Source organism: Ornithorhynchus anatinus, chromosome 10, assembly GCF_004115215.2.
Source record: "Ornithorhynchus anatinus isolate Pmale09 chromosome 10, mOrnAna1.pri.v4, whole genome shotgun sequence".
Taxonomy (NCBI): Eukaryota; Metazoa; Chordata; class Mammalia; order Monotremata; family Ornithorhynchidae; genus Ornithorhynchus; species Ornithorhynchus anatinus.
The window spans coordinates 50,249,901-50,265,909 of NC_041737.1; the positions used below are offsets into that span (position 1 = coordinate 50,249,901).

General features: G+C 63.3%; 2 protein-coding genes across 6 annotated transcripts; one reads left to right on the forward strand and one right to left on the reverse strand.

The window, feature by feature from the left end:
- The first annotated feature begins 71 nt into the window (after positions 1 to 71).
- Positions 72 to 8,466, forward strand: TMEM140 (transmembrane protein 140). 5 transcript variants are annotated; one of them, XM_029072793.2, is made up of 5 exons: positions 72 to 488; positions 4,654 to 4,751; positions 5,123 to 5,352; positions 6,740 to 6,899; positions 7,245 to 8,466. In XM_029072793.2, the coding sequence occupies exon 5, from the start codon at positions 7,283 to 7,285 to the stop codon at positions 7,853 to 7,855; it is 573 nt and encodes a 190-aa protein (XP_028928626.1). In that variant the 5' UTR covers positions 72 to 488; positions 4,654 to 4,751; positions 5,123 to 5,352; positions 6,740 to 6,899; positions 7,245 to 7,282; the 3' UTR covers positions 7,856 to 8,466. The 5 variants fall into 5 exon arrangements, 4 of the variants coding, with proteins under 4 accessions (XP_028928626.1, XP_028928628.1, XP_028928625.1 ...); XM_029072795.2 differs by having other exon boundaries at positions 73 to 488; positions 5,123 to 5,213; XM_029072792.2 differs by lacking the exon at positions 6,740 to 6,899 and having other exon boundaries at positions 81 to 488.
- On the reverse strand, positions 8,275 to 12,692 carry CYREN (cell cycle regulator of NHEJ). The gene is made up of 3 exons (XM_029072797.2): positions 12,380 to 12,692; positions 11,310 to 11,385; positions 8,275 to 9,397 (listed from the first exon to the last, which is right to left on the reverse strand). Exons 1-3 carry the CDS (start codon positions 12,505 to 12,507, stop codon positions 9,164 to 9,166), a joined length of 438 nt encoding a protein of 145 aa, XP_028928630.1. The 5' UTR covers positions 12,508 to 12,692; the 3' UTR covers positions 8,275 to 9,163.
- Between the last annotated feature and the right edge of the window lie 3,317 nt (positions 12,693 to 16,009).

Sequence of the window (16,009 nt, forward strand, 5' to 3'; positions counted from 1 at the left end):
GAACGCGCTCAATAAATACGACCGATTGACTGACTGCCGCTCCATTCATCGTGCGTACTGTGGAAACTCCCCAGGGGGACCATGGAAGAGCCCCTCCCCTTTCGCTTTAGGAACAGCAAATCCAAAATCTCCAGCAGCCACTGATTTGTCGACGTCGTCGGGGTATAATTAGAGAGATTTTGCCACGCTCTGACCGGTCCCCAACGGGAGACGGTAGAGCTTGTTTCTGAGAAGCGGCTGTTGGCCCAGAATCGAAAGTGAAATTAGCAGATGACATCAGACACATCACGAGAGCCACCGAGGTCGGAGAGTTATTTACTCTGAGGGGAAAAGTCAACTTCCAGTCCAGGACTTTCAGGAGACTCGGCAGCTCGGGCTCCTGGCCTCTCCCTCCCTGGGTTGGAAAGTCAGGAAGTCGACCCTGAAAGACGACCACCCCGGGCCCGTGAGAGAGCACCCGGTCGCGTCCAGATAATGCCGTCCCCTGTGTAAGTACTGGCTCGGCTGGCCCCCGACCTTCCTAAGGAAGAGCTTCTCTCTCTCCTCCTCTCCAGCTCCAAATCCAGCTCCTGGCACTCCTAGACCCGTCACCCTCTTCACCCCTTCCTGCCTCTACCCTTCTTTCTTTCCTAAGCACTTTTACTACGCGTCGAGCACCGCTCTGAGCGTCGGGATAGATACAAGCTAATCGGGTCGGACACCGTCCCTGTCCCGCAAGCGGGTGACCGTCTAAGTAGGAGGGAGAACGGGAATCGAGTCTCCATTTTGCAGTTGAGGAAACTGACGGTCTGAGAAGCTAAGTGACTTGCCCGAGGTCATACAGCAGTGTGGCTCAGCGGAAAGAGCACGGGCTTTGGAGGCGGAGGTCATGGGTTCGAATCCCGGCTCTGCCACTTGTCAGCCGTGTGACTGTGGGCAAGTCACTTTGCTTCTCTGGGCCTCAGTGACCTCCTCTGGAAAATGGGGATTAAGTCCCTCGTGGGACAACCTGATTCCCCTATGTCTACCCAGTGCTCAGAACAGTGCTCTGCACACAGTAAGCGCTTAACAGATACCAAATAGAGGAGGCAGGATTAGAAGCCAGAGGATCCCAGGCTCTAACCACTAAGCCACGCCGCTTTCCTCTGCACCTCCCCCATTTCTGGGTTTGGGGTGGTCCTTTCTTACTCCTGGGGCACGTCTGTATCCCCGGCTCTTTCAGGATCGCTCTCTGGGTGTGGACCTGTGTGTCTGTCTGGGTACGTGTGTCTCTCTCTCCGGGAGTGTGCAGGGGATGAGTGTGTGAGTCCATCTCTCTTCAAAATACTAACTAAGCACTGACCTTTGGACTTTAAACTCTTCTCGGGGCTGACCGAGAGGCAAAGGTCATCTGGGTTTCCTCCCCAGTGCTTATCGGGTGACATTTTCTAATAGCTGCTGCAGTCCTCACATCAGCTGAAACCGTGGTGGGAAATAATGAGCCGGGGGAGGTGGGGGAAGCCGGCCGGGTGGGGAGGTGGCCCGGCAGCTCCCTGCCAGGTGAGCGTAGGAAGAGACTCAAGAAGGCGAGATTCCCAACGGACCAGATGTCGTCCCCAGCTAGGAATGATCGCTCACCGCTGCAAGGGAATTCCACCGCTTGCCCCGAGTATGGGAAAGAAAATTAAGTCTGTGTTCGGAGCAGCAGGGCCTAGTGGATAGAACACGGGCCTGGGAGTCAGAAGGACCTGTGTTCTAATCCCCGGTCCGCCACCTGTCTGCTGCGGGACCCTGAGCAAGTCATTTCACTCCCCTCATCTGTAAAATGAGAATTAAGGCTGCGAGCCCCATGCGGGACAAGGATTAGGCCAACCTGACGACCCCATGCTTAGAACGGTGCTTGGCGCATAGTAAGCGCTCAACAGTTACCATAAAAAAGCGTCGCCCTGACTCGCTCCCTTTGCTCTTCCCTCTCCCCGCCCCCACGGCACCTGTCCCCCGGGCTCTGCTACTTGTCAGCTGTGGGACTGTGGGCAAGTCACGTAACTTCTCTGGGCCTCAGTTACCTCATCTGTAAAATGGGGCCTGTGAGCCTCACGTGGGACAACCCGATTACCCTGTATCTACCCCAGTGCTTAGAACAGTGCTCTGCACATAGTAAGTGCTTAACAAATACCAACATTATCATCTGTAATTTTATTTATTTGTATTGCGGACTCCCCCCATTTAAAGTCTAAGCTCATTGGCGGAGAATGTCACTGTTTATTGTTGTGTTGTGCTTTCCCAAGTGCTCAGTACAGTGCTTTACATGCAGTAAGTGCTCAATAAATACAATGAACGAATGGGCTTGGTTTCTCTTAAGTGACTGTTATTTTCTTGCAATAATAATAGTGGTATTTGTTAAGCACTTATTTGCCAAGCACTGCATTAAGCGCTGGGATAGATGCCAGGTAATTGATTTGGACACCGTTCTTGCCCCACATCGGGCTCACAGTCTTAATCCCCACTTTACAGACCAAGCAACTGAGGCACGGAGAAGTGAAGTGACTTGCCCAAGGGCACCCAGCAGACAAGTGACAGAGCCGGGAACAGAACCCAGGTCTTTCTGACTCCCGGGTCCTTGCTCTATCCACTAGGTCATGCTGCTTCCATAGGAAGGAGAACGTAAGCTCGTTGGAGGCAGGGAATGCGTCTATTATTATACTCTCCCAAGTGCTCAGTACAGTGCTCTGCACACGGTAAGCGCTCAATAAATACGACTGACTGACTGGAGGCGGAAGCAGGAGAGGTGGAGGGGAGAGCTGGGATCAAAGGGATGCCTGCGGGGAACTTGCCCCTGAGAGGGGCAGGTCGGCTGGAAGAAATGGGGGTGAGAGCTGCCCCCCGAAGAGGGGGGGACCCACCCCTCCCCTGGCCATTGCTTGGGGGCCCTGGCCAGGAGAGGGGAGAGTTGGAAGCCCCTCCGTCTCACACCGCTCCCAGGCCTAAGAGGTGCCGCTCAGAGAGCGGCAGAAATGCAGCCCCGATTGCAACAAATCTCTGCTCGCAGAGGAGCAGAAATAAAGCCCCCACGTTTCGATTCTTGTCTGGCGCGAGTCACCCATTCTTTCCAATTTCCGGCACGCGCAGTGGCGTGGAAGCGGCGGAGCCAGCCGACGGACCTGAGTTCGTTCCTTCGATCATATTTATTGAGCGCTCACCGCGTGCAGAGCACTATACTAAGCGCTTAGCACTGGGTTCTAACCACTTGTCTGCTGCATGACCTTGGGCAAATCACTTCATGTCTCCGTGCCTCACTTCCCCCATCTGTAAAATGGGGATTAAGACTGTGAGTCCTGTGTGGGGCGGGGACCTTGTCCAATCCAATTCTCTTGTCCCTACCTCACTGCTTAACAGAACGCCCGGCACATGGCCGGCACTTAACTATTACAATTTTTAAAAAAAGCCCCAAACCCCCATACACACGCACAAACACAAACCTGAAATCGGGAGACTTGGTTTCTGATCGCGGGACCATCCCTCACCTGCTGCATGACGCCGGATCAATCTCATACCTGCTCTGGGCCTCAACTTCCTCATCTGTAAAATGGGGATTTAATACCTGTTCTCTCTCCCTCAGACAGGAGGCCCTGTTTGGGACAGGGCTTGGTTTCGATCTCGCCGCACTGCGTCCATCTCACGCTTAGCAGGGTTCTTGGCACGCTAAACAAACACCACAGTTATTACGATCATTTTTATTAACGTGTAGCAGGCAGTCTAGCAGCCCAAAGTCCAGATTGCCAGTGGCTCTCTTGGAGCCCCAGGCAGAGGGCCGGAGGTGGAAGGGAGCAAGGAGCCGAAAACCGCTCATCTCCATTCCTGGTGTCACAGACCCTTCCCTCGGTAAAATTTGGTGGGAGGAGCGGACCGGACCCACGCAGGGAGAAGCGAGAGGGAATCGAGAGTGAAGGAAGAGGCCGGGCAGAGAGACTCCGGGGAGCGGGGTCGTCCATTTGGAAGACCTGCTGCCGGTCGACTTGGCTTTGAGAGGCCCGGGTCTCCGAGCCCCGGTTCTCGGGCCCGGGTGCTTGGATCTGCCTGCTCAGGCCCCGGGACGGCGATCGTCTCTGACCCGGCCGTTGTCAGGGGGCTTTTGAGGAGGGGGAATCCCGCATCTGTTTCCTCCAAGGCTCTTTACTCCCCCCCCCACCCCCCTCCCGCCCCCCATCCTCCACCTCTACTGACCTCCGGAGCAGGATCCTGGCCGGGCAGGCCGCTCCTGGGGGAGTCGGCGCCGAAGCCTCCGGGTAATATCGGATCGTTTCATTTCCCAAACTCCGTCGGGTGCACCCGGGCCCGCCGGCCTGGCCAGGGTGGAAATGCCGCCTCCGCCGGCGCCCTCGACCACCCGAGGCAGCGTGGGTCCCGTGCCCCACCTCACCCACCCCGCTCACCACTTCCACCTTCCAGAATTTCAGCAGGCTCAGAGAGGCCTGAGCTCGGTCAGGAGGCCGCAGGATGAACGGCTCAAGTGCTAGAAGAATCTACGCACGGAAAACACACGCCCGCCCCCCCCCCCCCCCCCTTAATTTCAGAACTGAAAAGGCACAAAAGCGACAACTCTGACCGTCGCCCACCCCGACACCCCTCGGTGGGCGTCCGAGTTGGCATCTCGGTGCCCTTCCGGTCCCCCGATGCTTTCCCTTGCCCCCTCAGTCGCAGAGACCCCGTGCTTCTGCCCAGCGCGGTGCCCTTCCGGACCCGTGGGATCCGTGCCCGGAGCGGCAAGGGAAGCCATCACGAGCACAAGCGAGGTAGGGTGGTCTGGGGGTTGGGGGGCCTCTGGCGGGGGTCTTTCCCGACCTGGGATTCTGGGTCCTGATCCAGGCTAAGGGCCCACGGTTCCAGGCCGGGCTCGAGGGCCGGCCCTGCCTCCTTGACTTTGCCACTCTGGCTCCCTCTGCCCAAATTTAAACCGGGGACGGCGAGGGGCGCCCGAGGGATTGGGGGGGAAAAAAGCGAGTCCTGGCCAGCCACCCCACCCTCGCATTCCTCCCAGACCCTAAATCCCCTAGAGTCCCGAAGGCCGGAGAGGGAGACTGGGGAAGGGGGGTGACGGGGCTGCCCCTCTGCACCTGCCCCCCCCCCCCCACCCTCTCGCTCACCCTCCTGCCTTGCTTTTCAGCCTAAAAGAAACCCCCCCCGAGATCGCCCGAGAGGGAGTCTGGAAGAGGAGAAGCCAGCGGAGGAGAGGCCCTACGGCCAGAGGGCACCAGGTGGGTGACTCCTCGATTCGTCCACCAACCGATCCCTAGGATCCGTTGAGCCCTCGCCGTGTGCGGAACACCGTGTCCAGCGCTCCTCGTCCCGTGGAGGTGCAGCTCTCCCGGGACTGGAAGGTGACCCCATTCTCGGGTAGGTGGGCCCCTTTTGGCTCAGGGCCCCGGGGGGTTCCCAACAGCCGGGAGGGATCTAGGAAGAGCGGGTCAGGCGGCCCGGACAGTGCTCTCTGGCCCCTCGAGTTGCCCGGTCCTGCCAGTTCGCCCCCCCCCCCCCCGGGGGGTACCGGGGCCTTGCTCGGCGCCAGTAATGCCAATCCCCCCGGGGAGACCGGGCCCTCCCCGTGGCTCCCACCTACCCGAGGGCCCACACTGCTGTCATTCACCTGCTCTGCCCAGGTAAGTGGTGGTCTTACCCAAAGGAGGGCAGCTTCTGGTGGCCCGGTGGGCTTGAGGGGTTTAATGTGAGGAAATCTCAGCCGACTCGAGGCGGGGACTTCCACAGGACAACCCCACCTAGACTGTAAGCTCCCCGCGAGCAGGGAACATGTGTTTACCGTCGCACTGGACTCCCCCAGTCGCTCAGTACAGTACGCTGCACGCGGTAAGCGCTCGATAAATCCGACCGAATGAGCGAGCCCGGGCGCAGCCATTAAGCTGGCCCGTGGTCTAGGGGAAAGAGCACAGGAATGGATTTCAGGAGCGTGGGTTCTCATCCCCGGCCTCCGGCTGGTCTGCCGTGTGGCCTCGGGCAAGTCGCTTTCTCTCCCTGGGCCTTAGCCTCCTCCGAAAAATGGGAGAATTCAATGGCCGTCCTGCTCACCTGCAGACGGCCCCTCGTGGGACGGGGACCGCGTCCGATGCGATAATCCTGTACCTAGCCCAGGGCTCGACACACGATACGCGCTTAAATCCAACAGTGGTATTTACTGAGCGTATGCTCTGGGCGGAGCGCCGGGTGCTTGGGAGGGTATAATGCGGCAGAGTTCATTCGATCCTATTTACGGAGCGCTCGCTGGGTGCAGAGCACCGTACCGAGCGCTCGGAAAGTACGACACGGTAAGGGGAGACAACCCCTGCCACGCTTCTCAACCCCAGCTGTCCATCCCGCTGCGCGAGGGCAGGCGAGAACGCCGGACTCGGAAAGGGCCAGCGAGGCTGCATCCGAGCCCAAGGGTAGCTCTATCCCAGGCCATCCCGCCGCGGCGGCTCTCCCCGTTCCCTTCACCTCGGCTTCTCTCGATTTATCCGTCCTTTACTGGGGGGTCATCCCGAAGCGGCGGGGGGGGGGTTCCGGGGGACGCCGAGGCTCGGGAGGCCCCCAGGGTAGGGGGAGGAGGCCGGTGAACCTTTCCCACGTCGCCCGGTCCCAAGCCCGTCACCAGGTCGGGGCCGACTACGGCGTCCCCCGCCACGCCGGAAGCTGACGACTCAGTTCCTCCTTCGGGGTGCCCGGCTCAAAGGCGCAAACAACCCCCGATGACTAAGCGCCCCCCGCCTGCGCATCTCCTTTTTCTCGGCAGCTGCCCGAGGGGTGCCGCCGGGCGGGGGAGATACCCCGGGGCCCCGCCCTCAGCCGACCGGCAGGCGGCCCGGGGCACTGCCAGGCCCCCGCCCGCGGGTCCCAGGGCTCAGCCGCTTACCCGCTTCGCCGCTTCTCCGGAGGGTAGAGGCCTGAGCGGGGTAAGGTCGGGTTAAAGGTCGGCGGGAGGGAGGGGGGAAGCACACGGGGGAAGAGCGCGAGGGTCAGGGGGCAGAGTCCGGGCCCGGGAGGATTTACGGGTCTCCGGGCCGTGGCCCCCGCGGACGTGAGAAGCGGACGAGTGCGGCGGAGAGGGCGCGGGACCGGGAGACCGAGGCGTGACCGTGGGCACGTCACCGTTTCCCTGGGCCTCGGTTTCCTCCACTGTAAAATGGGGGCGAAACGCCCCCCGCCCGAGGGACGGCGTCGGACGTGACCCGGCGCTCGGCGCCGTACCGGAGGGTCGCGGTCGGTCCCGCCGTCGACGAACGCCCGTCTCCCCTCAGGGATCCGGGCGGGGCTCGCTCTCCCGGCAGAAGCGGAAATGGCGCCCGGGAAGCCCGGGGCTCGGGACCCCCGGCGGTTGACCCCGACCGTCGGGGTCCTCACGACGGCAGTCCTCTCCTTGCTGTTCTACGCCCTCCTCTGGAAGTCCGGCGACCTGGTGGACCTCCCGCACGTCAAGCTGGGCTTCTACAACCTCTGCCTGTGGAGCGAGGAGGAGGGCCGGCTGCGGTGTCGGCAGCTCCACGACGGGGCCCGGCCGGGCCTCCCCCAGCTGGGCTTGGGCCTGGCCAGGCTGGGAGCCTACGGGGCCCTGGTCCTGTGCCTCTTCAGCCCCCTGACGCTGGCCCTGGCCGGCCGCTTCCGGGACCGGAGCCAGTGGCGGCTGGGCCTGGGGCTGCTGAGGGTCTCGGCCGCGCTCCTGTCCTCCGGGCTGGGGATCTTCCTGGGCCTCGTCTGGAAGTGGCTCCGGCCCTCGGAGCTGGGCGGGGCCTTCGTGGCGCTGGTCGGCGCCGAGGCCCTGCTCCTGCTCCTCATCGTCGCCGCCGGGGAGCACCCTCTGGGGGCCGAGGGGGAGCCCCCCGAGCTCCGGGGGGTGGAGACCGAGGGCTAGGCTGGCCCGGGGGCCCAGCGACGCCCCCCTCCCCGCCCGCCTCGGTCCCTCCCTCCACCCAGCCGGCGTGTCCCCCCGCCACGGCGCTCAGAGGTTAGGGCTCGTGCTCTCCCGCCCCGGCGGCTTCTCCGTGCCGCCGAAGAGGTGGGCGAGGCCACGACGGCCCCGCTTCGGCGACCCGGGGTGAGGCTCGGCCAGTTTGTCTTCAGAGCGCCCCGTCCCCGACCTCAGCCGATTCCTCCCTCGGACGGCGCGGGGGGGGGGGGGGGGCGGGTCCGCGTCCTTAAGGGACGGAAGCCGGTGGCCCGAGGCGCCCGGAGGAGGCCCCCGGGCCCGGTTCCTTGTCTCGACATCACCGACCGCTCGCTCGGCCTCCGCGGCAGGACGCCGAACCGACAGACGGCACGCGGCCCGACACGCCTGCCTTCCGTTATGTATTAAAGACGCGCACCGCACTTTCCGAATCCAAACCGCTCCCCGCTTCCGGAGGGACGCCCGGCCCGAGAGAACCGACTTGGACCCATCCGCGGCCCACGCGGACTTGGCCGCCCTCCGCTCGGGGGACGGCCCGCTCGGCGCTCGGGAGGCAATAAACCGTGGCCTAGGCCGTCCTCCGCGGTGCCGGCCGATTCCTTTCCTGCTTGGCGGCGCGGCGGGGAGGAAGGGGCCCTCGCGTCAAAGCCTCCCCGGCTGGGGCGACCTGTATCCACCCGCACCTCGGCGTCCGCCTCCCGGGGGCTCCGCCCAGCAAACCCTTCCACCCGCGGGGGTCCCGATGGGGGGGGGGGGCGGGGGTTGGTACCCCACACTCACGCTGCTCCCGGGAAGGAGCTGAGGAGAAAAGATGACAAATCCATTCCTGGGAGAGGAGGGACCGACAGCAGGGCGCATACGTGACCTCCCCCCCATCAGCACGTGGCCGGAGCTGACATTCCGGTCCTTCCCTCTCCCTTCCTAAGCTGCTAGTGCCCCACTCCTGCGGCCCAGCCGGGCCCTGACCCTCCGCAAACACACTTTTCCTCCTCGGCCTGCTTTCGCCTGCCTCGAGGGTCCCTGCCCCGGCCCAAGGGAACCCGTTTCCCGTCCCGGGTCACCCCCTCCCCTCCCGATTCCCGCCCTGGTCTCGGTCTGGCCTCGGCTGAGGCACTGTCGGCGGAAGAGGGAATGGATCTTCGGGTAGCCCGGCTCACCCCCAGGACGTCGGATGGGGGTGTCGGCCACTCCCATCCTTAACCAACAGGGTCTACCCAGAAGCCCAGGTTTTGGGCCTCTCCGGAGAGCGAGGCCTTGGCATCACGTCCCCTTGCGTCAGCTGAAAAATATCTCCCTGACGTATTTCATGTCGTCCTCTTCGTCCTCTTCCTTCTCCTCCTCCTCCTCCTCTTGGGAGCCCACCGGGCCCCGGGGGGCGAGGTCCGTGTCGGGGCTGGCGTCGCCGCTGCCCTCGGGGCTCCACGGAGACTCCGGCTGGGCGGACGGGAGCCGGGGGCTTTCGCTTCCAGCCGGGGACGGCGGCTCCGGGGGCCTTTCCCGCTCCTGGCTCTGCAGGGTGGGAGAATACGCGGTCACGATGGCACTGCACGGCTCTAGAAAACCCAGTCCTGGTTGCACGGGAAGATGACCCGCCTCCTAACTAGCCTCGGGGACGTTCCAAAGTGGCGACGAGACCTCCGCTCGGCCCCGGGCCCTCGTCCTCAAAGGGTGGCGTGGGTGGCCTGCCGGGGCCGTGGGGGTCATCCCGACCCATCTCTTCGGCTCCTTCATCGGCTGCCCCACCTGTGAGATGGGCACGAGCCCCGCCCTTTCGTTCCTCACCGGGGAGCGGGCGAGACTAGGAAAGGGAAGGATGGGGAGGTCAGCGGGACGAGGGAGGCCTTAAACGGAGGCAGCGGACGGCCTCCGCCGCACTGAAAAGGTCGGGGCCGCGGCCGACGTGAACGCTGGCACTCTGAGCCCTGGCAAACCCGAAACTCTGCTCCTCTAGCCACGGTACCCTAATCCTCTTGTCGACTTTATCGTTTTCCTTTTCTTTTATGCTGTTTTAGGGGTTTTTTTTTTTACTGTGCCACGTTTCCTCGTCTGCCCGTCGCCAACCCCCCCCCCCCCCCCCCCCCGGTCTGATTCTTAGATTCTGGGTCCCTCGGGGTCCGATTCCCACCGGTGTATTTTGGGCCCGGCCTTCGATACGGCACTCGGCCAACAGTACGAGCTGAGCTACAGCAACTGCCGGGAGAGGAGCGGGATCCATTACGTTCATTCGTTCCTTCAGTCGCCTTGATTGAGCGTCGTGCGCAAAGCACCGTACGTGGTGCTAGGGAGAGTTCGGGAGAGGTGAGACGTGATCCCCGCCCGCAAGGAGCACACAGTCTACAGGGGGAGGCGGACGCGAGATGGCTTACGGAGAGAAGAAAGAAGAGGACGGAAAGGCGGAGCAGGGAATAAACACGGGTTTAAAGCGCGGAAATCGACAGGGACAAGGCGTATCTCCCAAAGGGACGGAAAGCGCCGCGGGGGGAGCCGGGAGGGCCGCTCCCATCCCGCTCTCGCTTCTCCCTCCGGACCCCCCACCGGCCCACACCCCTCGGGCCCGGCGCCGCCCGACGAGGAGCCGGGCCCGGCCCGCGGTTTACCAATTCGTCCCCTCTACCACTAAACCCCCGTTCTGGGAATCGGGAGGCCCGGGTTCTGGACCCAGCACCGCCGCTGGCTTGCCGCGTGACCTGGGGCCGGTCGCTTAACTTCTCCGCGCCTCCGTTTCGACCGTAAGATGGGGATTCGATACCCGTTCTCCCTCCTACTTAGCCTGTGAGCCCCAGGTGGGACGGGAACTGGGTCTGACCTGATCGCCTTGGATCCACTCTAGTCCTTAGCACATAGTACGCGCTTCATTTTGATTAGGACCAACCCAGTTGAGATGGAAGAGACCGGCTGTTGCCAAGGGGGAGCCCAGACCTGCCCGGGGTCTCTGCTGACTGTGGGCCTGGTCCACGGGTGTTTCCCGGAGGCCCGGGCGGTAACAGGCCCGACCCGACTCCCCTGTAGACTGTAAATTAATTAAGGGCAGAGAACACGTCCCCTAATTCTGTCGTATCGTACTCCCCGAGAGGTTCTGCACATAGCGTTCTGCACATAGCGAGTCTCCAAGGTGGCTCAGTGGAAAGAGCGCGGGAGTCAGAGGTCACGGGTTCAAATCCCGACTCCGCCACTTGACGGCTGTGTGACGGTGGGCGGGCCGCTTCGCTTTTCCGTGCCTCGGTTCCCTCCTCTGTAAAATGGGGATTAACTGTGAGCCTCACGAGGGACGACCTGATGACCCTGTATCTCCCCCAGTGCTCGGAACAGTGCTCTGCACCTAGTAAGCGCTTAACGAATACCAGCGTTATCGTTATTGATAAATACCGGCGACTGATCGGTTCCCACCACCCACCACCCCTTTCCCACTCGCCGTCCTCACCTCCGTCAGGATCTCCAGAGCCGCTTCCACCAGCTCGGCCTCGTTCATGCAGTACACGGTCCGGGCCTCGCCGAGGCTGCGGGCAGAGGGGGGGCCACAGGGTGAGGAAGGGCCCGCCGCGGGCCGGGCGCGGGAGGAAAGGGGTTTCACTCGGCCCCGCTCCCCAGGGAGGGCAGACCCTCGGGCGGGCCTAGGCGGCTTCGCTTTCGACACCGGGGCCCGAGAAGCGGTAGGCCCTAGTGGAAAGAGCACGGCCCTGGGAGTCGGAAGGACCCGGGTCCTAATCCCAGCTCCACCACTTCACGGCTGCGTGGCCTCGGACGGGTGACTTCGGTTCTCTACGCCTCTGTTTCCTCATCCGCAGAATGAGGATTTAGACCGGGAGCCCCATGGGGGACGTGGACTGGGTTCGGCCTTATTGGCTCGTATTTACCCCGGTGATGATAACGTCGGTATCCGTTAAGCGCTTACTGCGTGCAGGGCACCGTTCCAAGCGCCGGGGGAGATACGGGGTCATCAGGCCGTCCCACGTGAGGCTCGCGGTTAACCCCCATTTTACAGGTGAGGGAACCGAGGCCCGGCGGAGTGACTCGCCCGAAGTCACACAGCCGACAAGTGGCGGAGCCGGGATTCGAACCCACGACCTCTGACTCCCAAGCCCGGGCTCTTTCCACTGAGCTACGCTGCTTCTCTACTGAGTAAGAGCTAACAAATACTATAAATAAAAAAGGAAGCCTGAAGGCAAGAGCCCAGGTCTGGGGCTCGGAGGACCCGGGTCCTAACTCTGATCCTGCCACTTGCCCGCTGCGTGACATCGCGGGGGGGGGCGGGCTCCGTGCCTCAGTTTCCTCATCTGTAAAATGGGGGTTCGGTGTGTGCTTTCCCTCCTTCTCGGAGGGGGTGGGCCCCGTGCGGGCCAGGCCTGATGCTGTTGTACCTACCCCAGGGCTTGGCATTCGGTAAGCGGGTCACAGTCACGCAACGGTCTCTACTGTGCGCTTACCGTGTGCACAGCCCTGCACTAAGCGCTAGGGAGAGGATGCTGTGACCTCAACTCCCAGCCAACTCACCTCTCCTCCGCCGGGGCGGCGACGACGGCGGCGTCCTCTTCGGCCTTGCCTTCGGGGGGCCCGGAGGTCATCCAGGAGGGAAGGAGCCTCCGCCTGGGGGCCGGGGCCGGGGGCCGGGCCGGGTCCATGTCCGGAAGCCGGGCGGAGGGCCCGCCGCCCGCTTTCGGGGAGCGCGTGGCGGCCGGGGGGGGCGGGTCAACGGCGGCCACCCGGCCCCTCCCCCGCCTGCGGTGGACGGAGGGCGGAGGATGGCCGGGGGGGAGACGGACGGACGGAGGATGGCGGCGGATGGACCCGGCTGGCCGGGGCGGGGCCCGGCGCCCCCGACCCTCCCGCCCCATCGGGCCCCACCGCGCCGCGCATGCGCCCCCGCCGGGGGCTGCGCCCGCCGCGCCCTCTACCGGCAGCCCGGGGGCGCTGCAGCCCTGCCCGCCGCGGGGCGGCGAAGAATCGTTATAAAAATAATCATGATAATGTTGGTATCTGTCAAGCGCTTACTGTATGCCCAGCACTGTTCTAAGCGCTGGGGGAGATTTGCAGGGTCATCGGGTCGTGTCACGCGAGGCTCCCGGTCTTCATCCCCATTCTACAGATGAGGTCACCGAGGCCCAGAGAAGTGAAGTGACTCGCCCACAGTCACACGGCTGACCAGGGGCGGGGTCGGGATTCGAACCCACGTCCTCCGACTCCCAAGCCCGGGCTCCTTCCGCTGAGTCACGCCGCTTCATTTCCTATGTGCAGGGCACCGTTCTAAGCGCTGGGGGGGATGCGGGGTCATCAGGTTGTCCCACGTCTCCCAGTCTTCATCCCCATCTGCCCCTTGTCAGCCGGGCGGCTGTGGGCGAGCCACTTCACTTCTCTGGGCCTCAGTTCCCTCATCTGTAAAATGGGGATTAACTGTGAGCCTCCCGTGGGACCACCTGATGACCCCGTATCTCCCCGGGCGCTTGGAACGGTGCTCTGCACGTAGTAAGCGCTCAACAGATACCCCCGTTATTACCTGACGGATGAGGTCACTGAGGCCGATTAGACCGTCAGCCCGTCAAAGGGCAGGGACCGTCTCTGTTACCCATTTGTAATAATGTCGGTATTTGTTAAGCGCTTACTACGCGCGGAGCACCGTTCTAAGCGCCGGGGTGGATACGGGGTCGTCAGGTGGTCCCACGTGAGGCTCGCGGTCTTAATCCCCATTTTCCAGATGAGGTCACTGAGGCACCGAGAAGCGAAGTGACTCGCCCACAGTCACCCGGCTGACAAGCGGCAGAGCCGGGGTTCGAACCCCCCGACCTCCGACTCCCAAGCCCGGGCTCTTTCCGCCGAGCCGCGCTGCTCCTCTACATTCCAAGCGCTTAGTACGGTGCTCTGCACATAGTAAGCGCTCAATAAATACTACTGGATGAATGAACGAGGCCCCGACAAGTGAAGTGACTCACTCGAAGTAAAAATAACGTCGGTATTTGTTGGGAGACCAGAGGCCGGCGGGCTTCTCTCCTCCCCACCTGCCGCCGGCCCCGGGGTGAGGGGGAGATAAGGGACGCTGGGGAGGGAGGCTGAGAATTTCCTGGCTTTCTGCCCGGAGAAGCAGAAGGGGACGTCGCCGTCGGGAAGACGCGCGGTCCCGTGCGCTACGGGAGGACAGAGATAACAACGGACGCCGAACGAAGCGCGGCGGACCGGATGCAGGCAGCCCTGTCACGTCGGGGTTCGACGCAGATCTGGTTTTAAAGAGTCATCTGGACACCCTGTGCTAGGTTTATTGACCCTACCGGGCCATCTGTACTGTGCTTGGATCGGTCACTTCCGTCCGACGGAAAACCGTAACCTTTCCCTCCCCATTTAAGCGCCGTGTTCCGGAATCACTGGGAAGCTCCGGACGGCATCAGGTGCGCTCGTAAAACCACCTTTTTATTCAGCCCTGCCCGCCCCTCTCGACTGTCAGCTGTGTGACTTTGGGCAAGTCACCTAACTCCTCGGTGCCTCGGTTACCTCATCTGTGAAATGAGGATTAAGACCGGGAGCCCCACGTGGGACGACCTGATTCTCCCGTGTCCACCCCGGCGCTTAGAACGGTGCTCGGCCCACGGCAGGCGCCTGACCAATACCGACATCATCGTTGAGCCTGTCGTGGGCCGGGGACGCGGCCACCTCTGTTGCGGTCTCTCCCCCGAGGAGTTGGCACACCGCTCCGCACATCGTACGTGCTCAATGGACACCGGCGACGACGAAGCGGCCGGAGGCAGCGGCCGGCCGGGGCCGGCAGGCTACCCGAAACGCCCACGGGACGATGATGATAGCGTTGGCATTCGTTAAGCGCTTACTACGTGCCGAGCACCCTTCTAAGCGCTGGGGGAGATCCAAGGTAATCAGGGTGTCCCACGTGGGGCTCCCGGTCTCCATCCCCATTTTACAGGTGAGTTAACTGAGGACCGGAGAGGTGGAGTGACTCGCGCAAAGCCACCCGGCCGACCGGCGACGGAGCCGGGATCAGAACCCAGGTCCTTCCGACTCCCAAGCCCGGGCTCTCGCCGCCGAGCCACGCTGCTTCTCTGCTTCACGGGACCCCAGCCGGGCAGCTCCCCGCGGCCCCCTTCTTCCCTCCCCTTGCTCTGGGCGAGTCACGGGGTTGCCAAGACGGCAGCCACCCCTCCATGTTGAAGATGCTGTGGTGCTCCATACCCCGGGTGCGCCCAGCCAGCGAAGACCACTCCTCTCCCTCCTCCCCATCCTCCACCCGGCGTGAGTTTGCGGGAGGAAGCCCAGTGCAACCCTGAATTCATTCTCGCCGCCCCCGGGCCACCTAAGGCTACGGTCTAGACGCCCTAGGAAATTAAGCGCCTGCCTTAGTGGGGCGGGCGAGAGAGAAGCCGGTAGTCAGGACCGGAGAGCCGAGCCCTCCCACTGACCCGCCGGCTGAGATTTAGGGTGTCACGCCCCTCCCCGGCCTGGCTTCTCGGTCTGCAAGCCCGGCGCCGGCCCCCGCCGCGATTACCCACTGGGAAAGATCTAGAGATCCGGTCAAGGACCCCGCGGCTACCGTCCCCAGGACAATCCGCGCGGGGTTGAGAATTAGTCGGGGACCACGGAGTTCGGCCCTAAGGTCGCGCCTCCTCCGATTAAGTCCTCTCGTTCCCCTCGCGCTCTCCCTTCTACGTCGCCCGCGCTGGATTCCGCGACCTTTGCCGCTCGTCCCACCCCCAACCCCGCCGCACTTCTCTACGTATCTTGAAATTAACGATTTATATTACCGGCCGTCTCCCCCATCCAAGGTGTGAACTCATTACGGGCAGGGATCGCGTCTGCCGCTCCCGTGGCGCCGTATTCTCCCAGGGGCTCGGTACGGTGATGAGGACGGGACTCGTTAAGCGCCCACAACGTGCCGAGCGCCGTCCCCGGCCCACAGTAGGCGCCCAGTACACGCCACCGACCGATCGACGGAGTTTGGCACCTCCCAGCCGCGGCCGACCCCATCCCCCGAAGGCAGGCTGGTTCCCGCCCGGGTCCAGGGGTCCGGGAAGGGGGGATCGCTCCGATCGGGAGTATCCCGGGGAGGGGGGGGTCCACGGCCCCACCCGGGTCAGACCGACCCCCTCCGTGGCTCCGCGTCCGCGCGGAGGGTCCAGCAGGGCTCTC

Bases quoted from the DNA above. Each gene is read 5' to 3' on its own strand.
- CYREN (XM_029072797.2), bottom strand. From the start codon at position 12,507: ATGGACCCGGCCCGGCCCCCGGCCCCGGCCCCCAGGCGGAGGCTCCTT. The intron at 11,386-12,379 runs GTGAGTTGGCTG...CTCTGCCCGCAG, and splicing joins GCCGCCCCGGCGGAGGAGAG to CCTCGGCGAGGCCCGGACCG. The intron at 9,398-11,309 runs GTGAGGACGGCG...CCCACCCTGCAG, and splicing joins CTCTGGAGATCCTGACGGAG to AGCCAGGAGCGGGAAAGGCC.
- TMEM140 (XM_029072793.2), top strand. From the start codon at position 7,283: ATGGCGCCCGGGAAGCCCGGGGCTCGGGACCCCCGGCGGTTGACCCCG.